At 31.9% G+C, this 21,260-nt stretch overlaps 1 protein-coding gene across 3 annotated transcripts in view; it reads right to left on the bottom strand.

Annotated features, from left to right (window-relative positions):
* Positions 1 to 274: 274 nt before the first annotated feature.
* The window catches only part of LOC106677967 (uncharacterized), a 24,591-nt gene continuing 3,605 nt past the window's right edge, over positions 275 to 21,260 (bottom strand). The window contains exons 1-4 of one of the 3 annotated variants that reach the window (XM_024359642.2): positions 9,971 to 10,095; positions 9,604 to 9,883; positions 3,459 to 3,544; positions 275 to 3,032 (exon numbers count right to left, since the gene is read on the bottom strand). In XM_024359642.2, the coding sequence (XP_024215410.1) occupies positions 2,646 to 3,032; positions 3,459 to 3,544; positions 9,604 to 9,841 (711 nt within the window). In that variant the 5' untranslated portion in view covers positions 9,842 to 9,883; positions 9,971 to 10,095 and the 3' untranslated portion in view covers positions 275 to 2,645. Of the gene's footprint in view, positions 3,033 to 3,458; positions 3,545 to 9,603; positions 10,096 to 21,260 lie in introns of those variants that run through there. The other 2 variants (XM_024359641.2, XM_014416216.2) reach the window with 2 other exon arrangements.

Raw genomic sequence — 21,260 nt, forward strand, 5'->3', positions numbered from 1 at the left:
CTTATTCAAATTAACTTGTTTCTTTTTACTATCAGAAGACAATTGTTTGTTTTATTTAGGTGTACCAATATCATTAGTTTTTGTATTTAATTTTACTTTCCTCTTTTATTAAGAAGCATTATTCTAATCTATTTATTTTATTATTATTTTTTTTCTTTTAATAAGAACATTTTATATAGTTAGGGGTGTCATTTGTATGACTATACCCCCTCATAATCAACTGTTAAAAAAATATATATATAATATAACTTATATCAACCATGTAAGGCCTGGTGGGTTCTGGTATAAAAATAAAATAAAATCTTAAAAAAAAAAATTAATTGTAAGTTTGTATATTTTTGCTTTCGTAATCGTAGGATATAGCGTTCTTCTTCATTGGCACAATACCCGCCTCAGTTCAAGACCTGCATTATCATGTGCCAGAGCATGTTTTTAATAAGCCAGTCATCAATTCTAATTACTGTTCATTATTTTGTTTTGTACAGATACTTGTCAGTATTTTCTCTTTGTACAGCATTTCTGTATTTATTTGTTTTTATTGATAGATTTATATTACATTTATTATATAAATTATAATTACATACTGACTTATGTACAAAGTCGTTATATTAAAAAAATGTCATTAATACATTACAATTATTTATTCCTAGCACATACTAATAATAATTTAATACTACAATTAATACAATTAAACGGGGAAATATTCGTTATAGAGGTAGACTAATGCATTTTTTCAGAATATTTAGAAATTAAATTGTCGATAACAGTCAAGTAACCATATACATCAAGCCCTGTTCTAATTATTCGCTGAGTTATTCATAATATTGGTCTTATGAATAATTTTCCGTCAATCAATACATACTGCCTGTATGGGACTGACTTCACGTCCATCATAGATTCCCTTTTGATTAGACAGGTTTGCTACATCACTGGCTACACCGTCACGGACTTTATATCGTCAGATCACCGTCCTGTAGTATACGAGATACAAGACAGAAGAACTAAGCCGATGGTGAAGAAGTTTCACCGCACGCTGACTGGAGTCGATACAAAAAAGATCTACCATAGGTTGCAACAAGTAACAACCCAGCGCACCGTAGAGGAAGTAGATAACTATATCGACGACTTCACGGCAACGATCGTAGAATGTACGATGAAGTAACCTTCTCCTTCCGTTAAACCTAAGTATCGCTCAGAGCAAAATGTTAAAAACTGGTATAAGATATGATACGCTTGAACTTCTGTGACAGACTGGTTTTATTGGATTCGGTACATCTATGTACATTCGATCTGCTGATCTGACATCGAAGGAACAGCTGACTGTAATTCCCCATCCCCGAACCCAGCATATATGCTGTTATTATAATAACGTAAAAAAATTATGAAAAACTATTTACAATAAAAACGCTATAGCGTATATGTACATAAATTAAAGAGTATATATACATAAATTAAAGAGTATATATACATAAATTAAAGAGTATATATATACATAAATTAAACTTAAAAATAAAAGAAAAGGACTCCTGGTACAATAAAATGAACATACAAATTTACAAAACTCAAAAATAATTTCTAGTTGAAGTGATATGAGAACACTCTAGTCTCTATATTTTCATTGCCGGAAGGTGTAACGAGGTACTCAGCCATTTCTCCAACAAATCTTCTGTAATAGTTCAAACTACCCAACAACCTCCGAACTTCCTTCACATCTCTAGGCAAAGTCTTCTTCCGTATAGCCGTGACTTTATCTGCATCGGGTTTCACTCTCTCTCTGGAAATCGTGTGGCTCAAACAACTAATTTGTTCCTGCTCCAAAGATGATTTGTCTACCGACGGTTTGAGCCCAAGTTGTCTGATTCTGTGGAAAACGCTGTGTAAATTTTTCTACTGTTCATCCTCGTTCTTACTGAACAATAGTAGATCGTCCATAAAAATCTGACATGCGGATTCGTCAATTCCCCTTAAAAACTCGTCCATTAGATGCTCGGTAGGTCATGGGAGCATTTTGGAGTCCAAACGGCATCCTCGTAAATTCATAGTGTCCTCGCTCGAATGTGAACGCCGTCCTATGTTGATCCTTAGGGTGCATTTAATTTGATGATATCCGGCCTTCAAGTCCAATGTGCTGAGTACCGTAGCCCCGCTCAACCTGTGGACTCGCTTGCGGAATCATTTCTTCTTTGATGTACTCTTTTCCGCCTTAGACTCTATGCGTTGACTTCCATCGGTTCCACCTGACTTGATCCCTGCCTACGGTACACATAGAGACATTGCCTAACAACGAGTCCTTCGTTTCCACACTCGAAGTACCAAGTTCGGAGACGTTGAGCAACCGGGTGCCCAACTTTGCCGCATCCATCCACATGGTCCTCTCACCTTTTCATCTTCTGTCAGAAAAAGTTATAAGATATGAAACGCTTCAACTTCTGTTAAAGATTGGCTTTATCGGATTCGGTACATCTATATTTATTCATTCGATCAGCTAATCTACTCATTCAGCTGACATCGAAGTAACAGCTGACGTTAACTTTTACATCCAAATATATTTACATGTTATTCTTTTACTTCCGTATTGGCCACAACACTGGTCATCAGTTCAAGACATTGAAATCTGATTGGTGTGGAGGTGAATGTACCAGAGATCAGTCATTTTCGGAAGCACATTCATAGATTCCTTCATCTGCCTTCATTAAGATATCGAATACAGCTTTCTGAACTCCCCTCTTTATTTCTGGAGGAAACGATTTTACCTTCGTGGCAACGTATTTGAAAAAAGCAGACACTTCGTCGTCTTCTGGAGGAGTTGCGATCATTGCTGTAGCGTTTTGCAGGAGTTGAAAAGCATCCGCCAAAAGTTTACTATTCTCACTCCTAATATCTCTTATTTTCAACCGCTTTGGAGGTTTGGGAGTGGCCAATGGTTCTTCATTTTGGATGGAGTCCTCATAGGACCTCTTGAGTTGAACTTCTTCGTCTTCGAGCTCTTCGGTTTGAAGCAGTGTTTCCTCTTTGTCTCCATCCAAGACCTCCTACAAATAAACATAGAAGAAATAAAAACATTGAATATAGCTTTTGAATAACATTCCTTATTATTAAAATTCAATACAACATACATAGAAATGGTACATGAAAACATAAGATCACATATACGCAGAATGAAGGTCGCACATTTCCTATCAACAGCCTAAGACAGTACAAAGCTGCTCCGATTTCTGTTTTACATGTGACCCGATGCGTGGGGACTTATATACTTAGAAAAACCTATGAACTTTGATTAAACTAATCTTATTTAGTATAAAATTCTAATAATTAATATTCTTTATCATTAATATTATTAATTATATAATTAATTAATATTGATCAAGTTTCTGGAATTAAAAGGAGCTAAGCACTGTTTCAATATAGCATTTAGTGAGGATCTCGAACATACAAAGTTTAAAATAAAAAATACTCACAGCCTTATTAGTTGGTAAACTTCTTCCTTTCAAGAATCCAAAAGCTTTGTATGCAAACCATTTGCTTTTGTAGACTTCTGAGCTTTCTACAAATAATAATAAGAATCAAATTTACAAGACACAGAAAATGAATAGTTGCATTCTATATGTATTTATAGCAAAAAAAATTAAATGAAGCACACATATACTAATATAAGTACATAGTACTTCTATGTATATAAACACCCTGATTATTTCTTGATTAAAATTAATAATTATAAGTAGCTTTCTTCAAAATCCATCGGTATGCAATATACACGCTTCAAAAAATAATAACATTTTGACTTGATAAGAATTAACAAAGCCAAATGACAAAAAAACTCAAAATAAAAAAAAAAATGTGTTCTCAGAAGGCTGGAAAGGAGTTCAACATATAAGCATTATCGCGAAAGTAGTGTCTCCTATTTATTTAGAAATACATAATTCTATTTATTTTCAATATTTACTTCATTTTAAAGGTTGCACATTTGTATTTTTCTACATAATAGCCATTTCTATTTATGTAATTTTCGAGTTGCCGATGTTGCATAAGTTCCCCGCCATGTCCTTGAGAAAACATATCCATATTTCATATCATCGTCAGAGCTGAATTGGTCTTCGGCCAAATGTTCTCATTGGGTGATTTGTTAGAATTATAGAATCATGTTCCACGGTCATTATGGTACCAGGAAGCATAATGTCCACTAACATGATGACGCGGTGGCCAATGAAAAAGCTTTCAACACCACTTTCTTACCTCTTCGTCGAAGCTGAATCTTCATTGCGACCAAATATGCGAGGCTGGTTGTCAATGCCAGATAATGAAAAGAACGTCTGAGGGTTAAGCCATGACAACTGTAGATCGAAAAAGAGTTGTAACTGTTATTTGTATACCTACTGTTACCATCTGGACTAAAAGGTGATTCAGTCCTGACGAATAGGTGAAATATGAGGTTCCATACTTTTTCAAGGACATGGCGGGGAACTGTTATGACATGGCCATACAAGAACTGTAACAGCATCTTCAAAATGGCGATTTTATAGAAAAATAATAAACATGAAAATCATAGAAAAACGGAATTGTATATTTATTAAAAAAAAAAAAAAAAAAAAAGAAAATCTTACTAGTGGAATTACTCCCATTTTACATTTTTTTTTTTAATCTATGTAGGCATATTTGAGGTGTACGGTAAAATACTCAAAAGAGTATATTTATACTCCTGATTAATTTTATTTAATATAATTTTTGTACCAATAGAAAATTATTTATTTTTTAAATTAAAATGTCAATCAATAAACTCATTCAAAAAGACCTTAACATCCCATTCATTGCAGATTTGGTCCAAGAAAGATCTGCGTCTTTTCATTTCAAACTCCTTACCCATCCTAACCCATTAACTCTTAATCTTTCATCCTTAACAATCCCTGATAATCCTCCGAGGCGTCTGAAAAGAAGATGGCCACGGGACCTTCTAATTTAAAAATGGTTGAAGTACCACCAATGGGTGGTTCCTTCCCAAGATTTTTAAGTGTATATGAAACATACAACATATTTACTTATTGTATTTATTATTTGTACAGTTGTAAATCACATTAAATAAATAATAAAAAAAAATGTCAATCACTTATAAGTAATAAAATACTAAAACATCTTAGCTGAAATTTATGCCATCCAATTGCAACAATTCTGAATTTTCATATCCAGCATTAGAATCCGAATTATTCATAAGGCTTTAAAAAGCTATTTCCATTCTTAGAATAAATAAACTTCCCGCAGCCAATATTCAAATGCTGATTGAAACTGTATACTGGGTATATGTCAAAGGAATGTAATCCGATTGCAGGCACAATGCAGTTCCGCCTCTACGATATATTATCTTCCGCGGCGTGGGTATTGGATATATTGGATCTGCATTGAATAGATCAAGTATTTCCTGGTAGGGAAAGCATTAGGGAATAGGCAAATATTGAAAGAAAGATTCAACCTACTACAGCCGGATCGAAGGCAAAACATAAATCAATGCAGGAGGAATGATTAAAATAATAAAAGGATATGGACATTTTTTTTTAATTCACTTCTCTTTGTTTATTTTAATATATTTAACAAATACAGAAAACAAATGAATTTGAAAGTCTAACCTTAGGAGTCCTATAATAGAGGTATTCATGATGTGTTAAATGTAAAATGTTTTACCATGTTAAATGTTAAAAGCATAAGAGCTCCTGGTGGATTTTATGAGTAACTTGTTTTATAACCTTCCAAAACTTCTCGTTCCTATTTACTTTTGAGTTTTGATTAAAGTAATTTATTATATCATACCTAAATTAAGTGAAAAGTGAAAGTTTGGCTACTGTGTGTCTTGTTGATCTTCTGACTTGTGAAGAACCAAGAATCAAGATGAGCTAATTGACAACGTCATTACATTGTTATTATTCCCATCTGTTGCTTTATTAGTTATAAAAACAATACTAACAAGAAACAAAAGAACACAAATTGCGAGAATGTAACCTAACAACCAACAAAATGATAAGCTCAGTTGCTCTGTTGCGTTACGTCATTCTCCATTTAATTGTCCTAGTAACAGACTCTCATCCATGTAAAATGTTATATCGTTTTAACATGGTAAAAGGTAGAAATATTTCTCCATTTAACATTCGTTTTTCCATTTATACGCTTTAACATGTTAAACAAAGATCGTGAATACCCCCCCTTATAAGTATAGTATCGGAGGCATGCCGGAGATAACACACATCACTACATCACTACAGATCACCCTGTCGTAATCCAAAGGTCTCTTATCGGGCAAACTCCGATATGATAGAAAAAAATCGTAGCTGCATTCTGAATGTGAGGGAAATATTCTGCATTTCATCTTCTTTGTAATCATCTATAATTCAAAATTTCATCTTGACGCTACTCCAACATAGAGAGATAAAAAGTGGAAAAAATCACAATTGTTAATGTGAAAATTATTGTAATACATTCGAACTTTTATTATATACATATTTTTTAGTAAAGATGAATAGCTTCCACCTAATAAGACAATTCAAACGCCCACAAGTGAGATCAGGAGATGTTAAAATATATCCAAAACAAAATGATACCCACATAGTCACAATAAAAAAAGGATATACACAAAACAACAAATACTTAGCAGTTACAGTATAGGTATAGGAGATTTATGCGCAGTAGAATGTAAATTATCAGATGGATTAAGTGCTATGTCTTCATGTATTACTAATAATAAATCGATTAGAGATTGGACACTTCATACTTTATCCACATAAACCACGAGGTTCTCAATTTATAAGGGAAGATAAATATTTATATCAAATTACAATAATACTATGTGGAGATTTCAATATGAAAAATTTTACGAACGAAGAATCTAAACCAGTCGTTATCAACAAGATATATTGAAAATATTCAATCAAATGTTGAAATTTTTCATTACAAGTCAATTATATCAAATTTACAAATAATATGAATGTAAACAATAATTTCACGAATGTATTTTTGTAAAATAAATATCATCATTAATAACATTTTACTACAATATTTTATTTTTCGAAGTTCAGTCGGCCAATCTCAAGTCTGCACACAATTTCTTTTTCTCAAATTATTTTTTCAGCATAAGTCAAAACCTTATTTTATTAATTCTACAAAAATTGTTTAATATCTTCCCTATTATTCTTAATTACATAACGATTATTATTTTTTTTATGATTGATCATTATTATTTATAATTGCTTATTGTAGAATTGAAAATGATTATGGTGTCTTTTGCACACTGTTACAAATATGTAAGGCCGATCAGATGGAATTGGTAATAAATTAAAAAAAATATATGTATCAGGAAAAGAGATCTCTCGTCCAGATTCATATCTAACGTTGGGAATACGCATTCATAGCAAAAAGACGAAACCAATGAAACGTCCATACCTAAATTCTTAAACACGTTGAGAGTCAAACATCGCTCAAAACACATCAATGTTTCACGAACACCTCTTTTTTTCCATCCCTGCTCTGGTATCACATACTAAATTATTATTATGTTCACACTAGGGGCGTACTAATTATCACAACTATGGGTAGGCGACAGTCCTAGTCACAGAAAAGGCGAATGAAACCAAAATTTTAAGAAAATTATAAATAATTGATGCGGTTCTTTATTAGTTATTAATTTTTTTATTTATTTATTTATTTATTGATATTTACAACTGTATAAAAACTACAACAAGTAAATTTGATCATAATGATATAATACAGTATGTAGAGAAACTACTCGGTAGTAGAACTCTAAAAACAGTTTACAATATAAGGTCACGAGGCCATCTTCTTTTCAGGCGCCTTGGAGGATTGCCAGGAATGGAAGAGGAAGCAAGGTTAGAAACTAGTGGGTTTGGGTGGTTAGGGAGTTTATTATGGAAGGAATAATATCGGGTTCGAGCTAGATCGGTTACATAAGGAACATTTAGGTCTTTATGGATGGTTTTATTAGTAACAAAATAAGGAGCATTGAGGATTTTACGAAGAATTTTGGATTGTAAAGATTGGATACGAGAGGAATTCGAAGGTTTAGTGGAGCCCCAAAGTTCAACTCCGTATGTCCAGATGGGGCTTATTATTGTCATGTAGATCAGTCTTTTGTAATGAGTTGGATGTTTAGACCGTTTGTCCAGTAAGTGCTGTAATAGTCGGAATCTGCGTGCAGTTTCCTGTCTTTTTAGTCTTGTTTGAGGATTCCAGGTTAGTCGTTTGTCAAGATGTAGTCCAAGATAACGAATCTGTTCTACAGGGGTTATTAAAATTAGTATTGGCTTAACGAAAATTTAATTTTTATTAAATTAACAATTTTTTTCACCTTAAGACGATGGGAAAATGCCTCCTTCTGTTCCCCCTCTGGGGACGCTCATAGTTCACACAAAGAAATTCACTATAATAATCTTAATTACTTTATAATAAGAACATTTCGAACACCAAGGTTTTGTTTTGTCACGGGTGACGAAGGAGTTCAATGGTGTGAAAGACAAGATTCAAGGATATATTTAGTGACAGAGAACTGGTCGACATGAGCAAAACAGCCACAGCGTCTTCAAAAATGCAGAGCAAACTACGGGAGTGATCAAGTAGACAATTTTTTAAAAGTGCAATGCTGTAAATATTATAGAAAATATACAATTGTTTTTATTATTAAAAAAAAAAGCCTTACTTTCGGAATTATCGTCGCAATAGCCAACACATTATTTTGTTTGTTTGTTTATTGGCTGGGGTTTAAGGGCGTAAAACCCTGAGGTCAACAACGCCCATTTCATATTTTTTGTTTTTAGATTCCTTTATTTAATAAATTTACTTAAAAATGTATTTAAAAAAAAAATTATTATTTATCAATTTTTAAAAATTTATTTATTGCTATTTATAACTGTATTTTTTATGCTATTTATAACTGTATATATTTTTTTAGATTCCTTTCTAATAAATTTGCTTAAAAATATTTTTAAAAATTTATAATTTTTCAATTTATTAAAAATTTATTTATTGCTATTTAATCGTAACAATCGATAATGTACACTGACCAAGTATCGATAGCATAGATCGGTCTAAAAACATTGATATAATGAAAAATAAATGTCTGTTAGCTGTTTCCATCCATAAATGTTTTTTTAATTGGTGGTATACGAAAATCTGTCCTGTAAACAAAGAAATATTAAATAACATTAAACCGGAAAAGTTTGGTATGGTAAAATATTAAGTTTACGGATAGGGACTTACATGGTTGTGTTGTGTGTGGTGGTTTATCTATCTATAAATAGTGAGTCCATAAAGCTCAAAACTAAGTATAAATTTGGATTTCAAAGTTTCAATTTTGATATTGATATGAATGAATTAGTCTTAGTCTTGAAATGTGTATACATCATGGCGCAGCGATAATGCCATGTGTACACCGCGCATGCGCTGCTTGTTTGAAGTCCATTGTAATCATTAATTTCAAAGAACTTCCGACGATCTATAAGAATCCCAGCACGATTTACCATTTTTCTTGCAGTTTAGTTGTGAACATGTCTCTTGTACGATACCAGAGAACGGATTCCAAGATCTATTTGTTATTTATACATTGGAACTTACCTTTTCCTTCATTCATGCTGTTTCTTGTTCTACATCTCTCTCGTCGGTAGGAACCCAGCAAAGATTCGAGCTTTTTCTTACATTGTTCAAGCGGTATATCCATCTCGGCTGCTATTTCGTACCAAGCATCTGCTTTTAATTGCTTTTTGAAACGATCGTTGTGTAGATGATGCCAAAGAATAGGTTTCTTTCGATAAGCATTGATAAGTTTCATCAAAATTTCTTCTGACCACTCCATAATTATTATATCAACAAAACAAAAGCAATGATGTGTTTATGCCTGAAATACGTTTCATAATGTCAATATAAAATGTAGAATATTAGTTCAATTTTCGATTATACTGAAAAAGAACAATGAGTTGCATACGAAAAGCTATTCGCCTCTCACGCTCACGTCCAAAGCTCAACTGTGAGCACATTGTTCGTCACGTGCAGAGCGCGCTGCTCACACGCAGCTCCAATACTCAGTACTAATACAGGAACTCTCTAAGCAGCGCACAAATGTGTGGACATCTTAACTTTATCATTTTCCTAAAATATAATCGAATACTGTATCAATTTGTGGATATGATTCCAGGTGATTTAGAGAACAGGTTTTAAGTTGAAGTATGAAATAAAAATTGTCGACTAAAAATAATGATATATATTAATCACGAACAAATTTATTATTTTTATTTCATTTTGTGGGATTCATTTTTAAATTACTATCGCTAAAAATGATCGGGGAAAAACTCCTTAGTAACTTTATTTCGCTAACATAAATACTTTTATAAAGAGCTTAGTAGAGTGCACTGAAATAACTAAGTGGCCCCAGTTGTGAACTGTGTTTCAGAATGTTGAAATATAAGTCAAGGAAAAGTAAGATTGGCTACTAAAGAGATAAGAAAAAGGTATTTTTAAAATTTTTTTTTTCCAAATTAGTTAAAAAATATGGTATTAAGAATTAGATTTTGCTCAAAATAGGAATAAAAAAACATATTTGTTTATATAGTTTTAACAGTAACCTAAGTTTAAAAAAAAAAAAAAAAGAAATTTATCAGTAACCTTTATTAATATAGTGTAGATGAAAATCCGAAAAAAAAAAAAAAAAAACCTCCAACTGTCAACTAATACTTCCATGTAGAAGTTTATGAAACAAAATAAATTTAATATTATAAGACTTGTACATAAAAGGAGAAAAAAAAAATTGTTAAGAAATGGCCAAAGATAAAAAAGCTGAAACGTAACCAAAGTATTGACATATATATATATATATAATAAATATTTTAAATGAAAAATAGTTTATTATTCTGCTAGGACTTGGTCCCTTAAGAACAATTATAAGATAATTTTAAAATAACATATATTGGCCCAAAACAGTGTAGCTGCATTTAATTATAATTTATTTTAAAATTGTATATAAATAATTTTAGATACAGAGATAAAAAAAAATTAAAACTAACTAACTAAATACATAAAAAGACAAAACAAAACGGTAGTTAGAAATTATCTGAACTATTATAATACTGAATTAGATTGGTGAAGTAAAAGGTAGTTAAATAGAAGGGTTTTAAACGAGGGAAGGGTTGGTACGTAACGTATGTTAGGGGAATGGAGTTCCAGTGATATGAGGCTGGGGTAAAAAAGGATTTATCAAACAGTAGTTCGGTGAGGTGAAGGGTAGATGCCAGATAAACGGGAACTGGTAGTACAGGATTGGATTGAGAATTTAAATTGCAGGTTTTCTAGAATATAAATAGATAATAGAATTTAGGAAGGGCGTTGAGTACTAATTACCTGGAATAGAAAGGAGGCTAGGAAATACTGGAAAATTTTAGAAATTTGTTTTATTATCGCTTGTCATCTTTGCTAAAGCTATATTGATACATGAATATCGTTCAGGTTTTATGATGACTTTATAAAGAAGAACAACCTAAAAAATATTCATTTGGGTTGAAAGAGCTAAAATTCAGGTTTCCAACGGTTGGATTTAGATAACATTGTGAGGGGTTATGAATTTATTTCTTGAAGCGGGAATTTTTCAATTTTTGATTTATATGGAAATTCGTATTTAAGAGTTGTAAAAGACGCTAAGAGCGAATCTGACTTCATTTTTCTTAAACAATTTTTTTTTGTCTACATTGTAGGAAGCGATTTTTAGTTCATGCAATTTTGTATATATTTAATCTAATTTAATACAATAAACTATCATTTTGTTCTCATTCTACAAAAAAAAAAAAAAAAAAAAAAAATAAGCAAGCATAAATTATATAAAATATACGACGCATTTTATTACCACATTGCCAGGCCATTTAACAAGCTCATATTAATGAGTGACTCAACCAGGACGTTGGTTGTGCAACATCAATGGTTATCAATTCAGGGACCTTGGACGGGCTCTTGTATAACTTGTAATTCTGGCATTTAATATCTGTGTAGATAAACATATCCATTGGAGAGGGAGGAAGTTATCCAACCGAAGCCTAGAAACTGCATAGGGTTTAACGACCGACCTCACTGGCTTCTTTGTTAGGAATTTGCACATTAGAACTAATTTTTATTGTTACCTAATTCCATCGAAAACTAACATTTTAAACTACACAGATACAAATATATGATATTACATAAATATATATTATATATTTTGAAAGTGACCTAAGTCCATTTATATTTAAATTGAGATATTTAAGGGTCTGTGTTTCAATCCAATTAAAAATATACGTACAGGATACTAATGAGTCATATTGCGTAATTTTATCTAAAGGTGTTAAATTTATAATTCCTATTCAAATGATGGCAATTATCAAGAATAATATGCGTTTTGTTACCACGAATGGAGTTAGGCCACTTACAAGATTAACAACCAGATTCGTTATAAAATTTGAAGGAGCCCAAGTCCATTTAACATAATTTAAGATGCTTAAAAAAAACAATATATATATAAGAAGATGGTCAGGGTTGCGGTCAAAAGAGAAACAAAAATAGTTTACAACTATTTATTTTCCGACGTTTCGCCCTACTTTGCAGGGATTCATCAGGGCTAAAAAGATAATATGATATGAATACAAATACAAAGATAAGAAAAAAAATAAGTAACAATGGCAAGAGTAAAATTTTTTTATAAAAATACATAAAATATAAAGTTAAAAAAGTACAGGAGATGTACATAAAACAAAAACAATACGGGGGAAAAAAATAGAGATTAAATAAACGTCATGAAAGAATAATTATAAATAAAAAAATAAATAACTAATAATAATGATAATAAATGAGCAAAGAACAAGTCAGGAGAACCTACCTGTTCAAAGCTTTTTCCTTCACCGTGTGGTTTTTGTTTTATGTACATCTGTACTTTTTTAACTTTACATTTTACGTATTTTTATAAAAAAATTTTACTCTTGCCATTGTTACTTATTTTTATTCTTATCATTGTATTTTATGTTTGTATTTTTATTCTTATCATTGTATCATTTTGTATCTTTTTAGCCCTGATGAACCCCTGCAAAGTGGGGCGAAACGTCGGAAAATAAATAGTTGTAAACTATTTTTGTTTCTCTTTTGACCGAAATCCTGACCATCTTCTTATATATCAATTTTTACGGTCAACTATATATACATATATAAAAAAATATCTTCATAACACTTAAAAAAAATAATTTATGTGATTCAAAACATTTTTTAACTACATAACGTACAAAATTACAAACATAAATTACAAAATAATTTATTACTCATCTACATTTTGTGTATGCGAAAGGAATTCGTCTCATTTCATGTATTACTGTTAATACTTTTTTGATAATAATCTAATAATCTCGGGGGACAAACAGTAATTTTTTTTATTCAATGGAATATGGTCCGGGTTCGGTCAAATAAAACACAAATAGTAATAACTATTTTAATGGAGCCAACGTTTCGCCCCACGTTGCAGGGCATCGTCAGGGCTAAAAAAGATACAAACACTTGACATAAGTAAAAAAGTAAAAGTAAAAACATTTACTTATGTTGTGTTTGTCAATGAGCGATCTTCAAGTAATTTTTTTTTAAAGTAATTTCTTCTACGCTAAAATCTCAATCATTAGGTAAAAACGAAAGTCCTGATATTAAAAAAATTGTGATCTATGATTTCCATATTACTTTCAACATTGTGGACAACTTTTAGCCACATTAAACATATCTTAATTTAAGTATAAATGGACTTAGGGCACTTTCAAAATAAACGGTTGAATTATTGAACTAACTCTGAAATCTTATGTGTCCAAAATTATTGTATTTACTCGGAATATAATTAACGTCTAATGCTTTATTGAAAGAAAACTTGAAGTTGTACTTGTAAAAACGGGCAACCGGAAATAATAGACTAATGGACTTAAGCCACTTTCAAAATAAACAGCTCATATCTCTAAATGTGTTGATTAATGCAACAGGATTCTGCATCGACACTATGATAAATACATCAAACTCTTCATTTGATTACGATTAAATGTTATATGTAACTTATGATTTAAAAAAAAAATGTTTTCAAGAATACAAATTTTTTTTAAAAAACATCTTCTATAAGGTTCAAGCTATTGAAATGTAGAGATAAGTGTGCAAAGGTCGAAACCAATATTGTTTGTTTAAAAGATAATTTTTTAGGATTTTCTCAAAAATTGCCCAAATGATTTTGATTAAACTTGGTATATCAATGTAAAACGAAATATTTTATACCAACTAGGTCATTCAAACTAACTATTCGCATTAAAATTGTTTTTTTTTTTAATGATTTTTTACAAGAAAAAAACTTATAAAGTATCTTTAATTTTGTTTATTTGACTCAATTACCCATTTTGTATTGTTAACAGTAATAAACAATGACAACAATTTGATCATGAAAAAATTTTAGCGACGGCTTTCTTATACATTGTTAAACTGTTGTATTATTGCAAATTAACAAAATTTATATACGTTATTTGCACTTAGAGAAACACTAAAAAATGAATTTTTTTGTCATATAAAATAAAAATATATTCTTTGAAATTTTAAGCTTCCATTGTGCAATTCGACTACACCAGATTTTTTTAATTAAAAAATTTACCTAAACTAACCATATAATCTCTTCAATGTAATAATAATACTAAATAACATGTAAATTTTCTATTTAAAGAGCAAACATTAATTGTTTTATTAGACAGCATTTTTAGAAAACTACGAAATCTGTGGGTATGTACATTAATGTAACACTATAAAATTAGTTTGGATAAGGATTTTGAATTAAGAAAAATTATTTTAGAAATAAATTTATTTTACATACGTTCAAAAAACCAATCACCCCAGTCCCTATGAGATGATTTATGCTGCCAATTTCATCCAATTTGAAATTTAAACGTTCTTTACTCGACTTCTCAGGTATAACTTTAGGTGAACTTTTGGTTTACTACCAAATTTATTTATGTCAGCAGTGAATTCAAATGAAATATGTGCCATCTATAATAACGATTTAGAAACATCCGATGTAGACATTGTGAAAACGCTTTTTGCAAAACCTAGTTATTATCGCACATTATCCATTTTGAAAATGAGAAATTTATATAATGTTCATCGCTACAAATTTGTTCAGATTTTTTTTTTAAATTATTTATCTTAATAGTTTTCTTATTTTAACTATTGTTTAACTCATTTATTGACCTATGTCTATACACGATGTGTATGTATTATTTCATTATTATTATTTTCCATTTTAGTTTATATTAACTTAATTTATTTTATTTATGTCATTACTATTTACTTTTCTATTTTTATGTGAGATATATATATATATATCTACAATACTAATAGTATTAGTTTGTACTTTATTATGAAACAGGGCTCTGGTGTTATTTTTTTTTTAACTATTTTAAATTTCATGCCCATTAAAAAAATTAAGAGCGCACTATTTCTCGGAAACACGGCATATCAAGTGTTTAGATTATGGATTTGTTTTATTGGGCGTGTTTAGTTCCGTATCAAGGGAGTGAGGCAGATTTTCTTCAATTACTTATGTACCGAAAATGTATATTAAGTAGTAAATTTGAATATGTAAAATTTTAACCATTAATAAACTATAATATTTAAATTTATGCAGTTTAAAATTATTTTGCTAGGCCAATAAATGGAGTTTTATCCAAACGTTTTTTATTGCAGTAAATAGCATTATTTTTTAATTTGATTTTTATTAATTCATAACTTGAATTGAACAACTGAAAACCAAATCATGACCTACATTTTTTTGCTGCCCGCGACACCATGCCACACACGTGTAAGTGGCCCCTATGAGAAAAAGGTTGAGTACCACTAACCCTAGAAGTTGTGGTAGGCTGTGTGAAATAACACAGAACACTTACTGAAATAAGTAAAACATTAAAATAAAAAAGTTTTGTATCTGGTATCGTTGTTTTTATGTTCATAAATTAATATTTGATATAATGCATCATTTTTTACTGGCCACTTTGTCAAATTCGCCAACAATTTAATTCCGAAACATTAAATGGATTATAAATTTCTTAAAAATTACGATCTCATTTGAAGGACAAGGTTTGTGTTCAAAGTTAATAAATGACCTGTCCAAAATTTATTTATTTATTTTTTCTTTAAATATTTATTTATTGCTATTTACAACTGTACATTATAATACATTTAATAAATCTGATTTAAGTTAAATTGGAGTGTAAATTTTATTTGAAATAATATTTTTAAAATAAATCATTTAATAACCTAAACAAATTATTTTTTAAATAATTTATTTTTATGTGAGTTACTGGTGAAGAACGACGTTTCGTACAAAGTAGTTAGTTTTCTTCTTCCATCAGAATCAAGCATTCACCACTCCTTGTTATACAGCCAACAATGCGAGCTTTCTGTACTATGGGGGTGGTTCATGACTGATTCCAGTTAGAAAGTGTATTTCCTGACAGGATGTAATTGACATGAAGGGAGGAGAGAGAGACGGCAGATTGATATACAGTTCTTTCGAGCTGTCTCAACTTATGTGGGCAACGCTGATTGATAGCTTCTGGAACAAATTGTTTCATACGCCTGAATCCAACGAGCTGAGAAGTATGTAGAAGTATTGAAGACTGGATGGGAGCTACTTACGAGAAGTGGAATGTTTCGGGTAAGATATTAAGACTAGGATAATTATAAACATTCTTCGCTAAGTAACCTAGCATCTTAGTCCATCTTTTTTCCCGCTTATCAGTGTTTATTATCATTATTAGGATTTAATGTGATAACCATGTTGTAGACACATGAAATGGTAGATAGTCCATCTCTATTCTATAAAAACTCATTAACTTTAAACGACTGTAGATAAGTGGAGGAAATGGTCGGGGATGCGGGAGGTGCGATCAGCAAAAACACACAGATAAACAAAAATTATTAATTTGTGCCGACGATTCCACCTGAGTTTCAGGTCTTCATCATGGAGCTTTCGGCAGAGATTCTGGCTAAACTGGACGAGTTACTCAACTGGAGATAGTTCTTAGACAGATAAAGATAGAGAGAGTTCTTTGTAGTGTGAGAACCACGATGAATTTTTTGACCGCTTTTGCCATCTCTACATGCTACATAACTCTAAAGATGCATTGACTGTTCAGGAGTCTGAAACGAAGCATAACAGCAAGTTACAATAACGATATTTTTTTAATACTTGAAGGCAGAGTATATTCAAAATTGTAAGTGCCATAATTAACCCTGGATTAAAGTGTAGGACTCTGGTAAACAAGTTTTATGTTATTCCAAGGTTCCTAATTATGCACATATAGATATAATCCACTCTCTGTATGTACACAAAGTAATACTACTAACGATATGTTCTGATTCCTTTTACACTTTCTCATTACTTTTTTCGGTATGGGTTCCAGTAACTCCCTGTCCTGAGTCCAAATCTGAGCACACTGTAATTTTAAATTTCGTGCGTTCAGTCAAGGTAATAGAACTGAAATATCTAACAATCCAGAAGAAAAAAATAATTATTTCAAAAAGATATATCAGTGCATAGAATGAACAGCTGTGGAAACACTGACGTACCCACTCCATGCACTTAACTGAACACGTGGCCAATATCTGGCAATCATCTGTCCTTTAGGATGGATCTCAATGTCATTTAGTTTGTTGAAGCACTAAGTAATGCAGCTTGTGTATAGGCAGTTATGGTCGCAATGCGCACTTTTTTTTAATTTGTAGTTGTTTTCAAATAGAAATATAAAAATTGAAAGATAATAAGATGAAATATCCCATTAATGAAGGAAGGTAGTGGCGGTCAAAAGAAGAGCTCAAAATAGTATAATAATAATAGTAATAAAGGCTCAGCAAACCCGAAGGTTCGATGCCGAAACCACTTATCGTTCTCTACATACATCTCTCCAGTGACCCCTTCCAAACCCAAAGCTGCTAAATCAGTCTTAACGCAATCCTCCCATCTACGTGTCCGTCTACCCCTAGGACATTTACCTGTTGGCTCAGTGTTTATAAATACTTTAGGTATCCGTTTGTTACTAAGTCCCACAACCTTCCTCGCCCATCTTATTTAATTTTATTATTAAGTTACAATGCTATAACATGAATTATATTTACCGGATGCAGTTCCCTCAATTCAGCATTGTGTAGCCTTCTAAATTCTCCCGTTAACTGATCCTTTTTCAGTCCCAATATTTTACGTAATAATTTATTTTTAAAAACCTTAATGCTCTGATCATCCCTTAGTATAAGACTCCACACTTCGCATCTATAAAGAACACTGGGAAGGATAATAGTTTAGTAAATTCTAATTTATAGTTTTTAGACAGAAGGTGCGAGCCAAAGGAATTTCGAGATAGAAAAATAACAAGCATTTCTTTTTTTTTATTTCCTCATAAATTTCGTTTATTCTAGCTACCAAAGAAATTCTATCTAACCTAAACCTCGCGCGGGCTCATCACCGCGCTGTGGAGCGTTCCACGGGTGGCGGATTGGGGAATGGTCGGTGGACATTGCTTGAAAGTTCTGACTTATTCAGATGGACTCACTGACCAAATAAGAGCGCCCCGCCAGGTCTGCAGGAGGGTGTGACGTAGGATTGAATGCCCTACTCATACATTTTTGTGGTCACAATATACAACTGAATACAATAAAAATAATTTACTACACTCTAGGGTCCCGTTTTTTGACAAAATACAAACAAACAGTATCAATATTTAATTATTTATTTATTTCTAATACTATTCACTGACTTGAACAATACTGATTTGTAATTATGAGAGATAGTTGACGGTGGATGACGTACGAGGAGAAGATGGTCGGGGGTGCGGTCAAATTGAAACACAAAAAAGTTGGTGTAACCTATTTAATTTTGCCAACGTTTCGGCTGGAGTTTTCAGCCTTCTTCAGGACTGTTAGCCTAATTGGGCGTTTGATTTCCAGCTAACAGCGCTGAAGAAGGCTAGAAACTACAGCCGAAACGTTGGCACAATTAAATAGGTTACACTAACTTATTTGTAAGGAATGGAATATGGTCCGGGTGCGGTCTAAAAAACTCAAATAGTAAATAATTATACTATTTTTATTGAGCCAACGTTTCGCCCCACGTTGCAGGGCTTCGTCAGGGCTAAAAAAGATACAGACACTTGACATAGTTAAAAAAAGGAAAAAAAGAAAAAACATAAGTGTAAAATAACAGGGGTATAAAATGTAAAATAGTAAGATATAATAAGAAAAATTAAAGGTTGTAAATAGTAAATTAAAAGCGTAATAGTAACAGATAGATAAGAGAAGAAATATTAAAGAAAGTACAAATGTCAAGTGTTTGTATCTTTTTTAGCCCTGACGAAGCCCTGCAACGTGGGGGGAAACGTTGGCTCAATAGAAATAGTATAATTATTTACTATTTGAGTTTTTAATACCGCACCCAGACCATATTCCATTCATCTATACACACGGTCAATCAATAATCATCCATTAACTTATTTGTGTTTCAATTTGACCGCACCCCAACCATCTTCTCCTCGTAATACTGATTTGTATTTCTTTTAAATTAATTAATGTCATAAATAGTCCTCCCTATAGTGAATCAAAAAGTATTAGTGCTTTGTAGTCTGTATAGGACTTGTGTACTTATGTTTGTATAAGTTTTCATGAACCAATTTATAAACTAATGTTGGTTCTCATTATGAAACACAAAAATAAATAGTTTTGAGCTCCTTTATTGACCACCTTTCTTCAAAAATATAAATAACCTATATGTACAATGAAATAGTTCGGTGATGATTGCAGAACTCAATACAGAAAAATAGACTATATACATTTAGTTTATTCATAACAGATAGTTACGGACTGATAAACTACAACGGACCGAGCGATAATGGGAGCATTGTTTTAGTTTTTTGATTCAGTCAATGTTGAGGGGAGCGACGTTTCTGACTTATTAAAAATAAAATTATATTTAAAAAAGAAAAAAAAAGAAAAGAAAATCATAAAACGTTGAAAGTGAATGTGGAAAAAAATATGCACTTTGCCTAAGTCTAGCATTATGAAAAAAATTGCTAGAGTTTCTTAGAAAAACAAATCTAAAAACTAAGATAAGCGTAGGTGTAAGACATTACAAAAAAATTGTAAACTTATATTTATTTTTCTAGTCAATGTATAAAAAAATAAAGGACTAGTGAATAAAACGAGCTCCAAAACTCCAAGTTATGTTTTACTTCCCCTCACTATGTTAGCTCAAAAGCGAGAAATAAACTTCTTAACGGATCTTCGTCAGTGGAATTCCGGAAGTTCCTGGCTCTGGAGCACGTTTAGTGCACTAATACCAAAAATAATAATAGGTTTGTTTCAAAGGCCTGCGGATAGTGAGTGTTTTACCTCAGTAGGATTCATGACTCTTGTGGTATTTTGTGAACTAATAAAACATGTAAGTAGAGCGTTCAATCCTACGTCATACCCTCCAGCAAAACTGGGGGAGAGGGGGCGGGCGCTCTCATTGTTGGTCAGCGAGTCCATTGGACTTCCGAGCTGAGAGGAACTTCCGAGGAATTTCCACCGACCATCCCCACTTCCGCTACCCGTGGGACGCTCCCCCATGAGTTATAGCATTGAGGCGTATAATATGGGCGTGTAAGGTTGAAAGGCGTAGTAACAAGCGGATCCCTAAAATGTTAATAAACACTGAACCGAAGGGAAAGGTCCGAGGGGTAGACCGAAACGTAGATGGGAGGATTGCGTTAAAACTGGTTTAGTTGAATTAGGAGGGGCTTCTTCAATGGAAGGATGTAAGTAGAGAGCGATTGGTGGTTCGGCATTGAATTTGGGTTCGTTACGCATCCGTTATTATTGTTTCAAATACCACTTTTGACTGTCATGAAATTGGCAGGAACAAGACGGGTTTTCCATTTTTAAATATTTGCCACGCATTTACAGAGTCAAAAAAATTACAGTTTACAGAGTCAAAAGTGGTCGTCAGAACAAGGCTAGCACATGATTTGATCATAATTAAATGTTTTTAAACTAGTATCTGATATACGTACCAGCGAGAGGACAGAATGGGAGGGGGAAGAGATTTCCTCCCCCCCCCAACTCCTTTCCGTTTCCCCTTCTGTTAAACATTTTGTTAGCTATGTCTCTGCCAACTACCTAAATATACAATTGTACAAAATCCTGATTTAATAATGGTCAGATCGTTCTATGTC

This window comes from Halyomorpha halys, unplaced genomic scaffold, assembly GCF_000696795.3.
Source record: "Halyomorpha halys isolate HHAL.00 unplaced genomic scaffold, Hhal_1.1 Scaffold8.1, whole genome shotgun sequence".
NCBI lineage: Eukaryota > Metazoa > Arthropoda > Insecta > Hemiptera > Pentatomidae > Halyomorpha > Halyomorpha halys.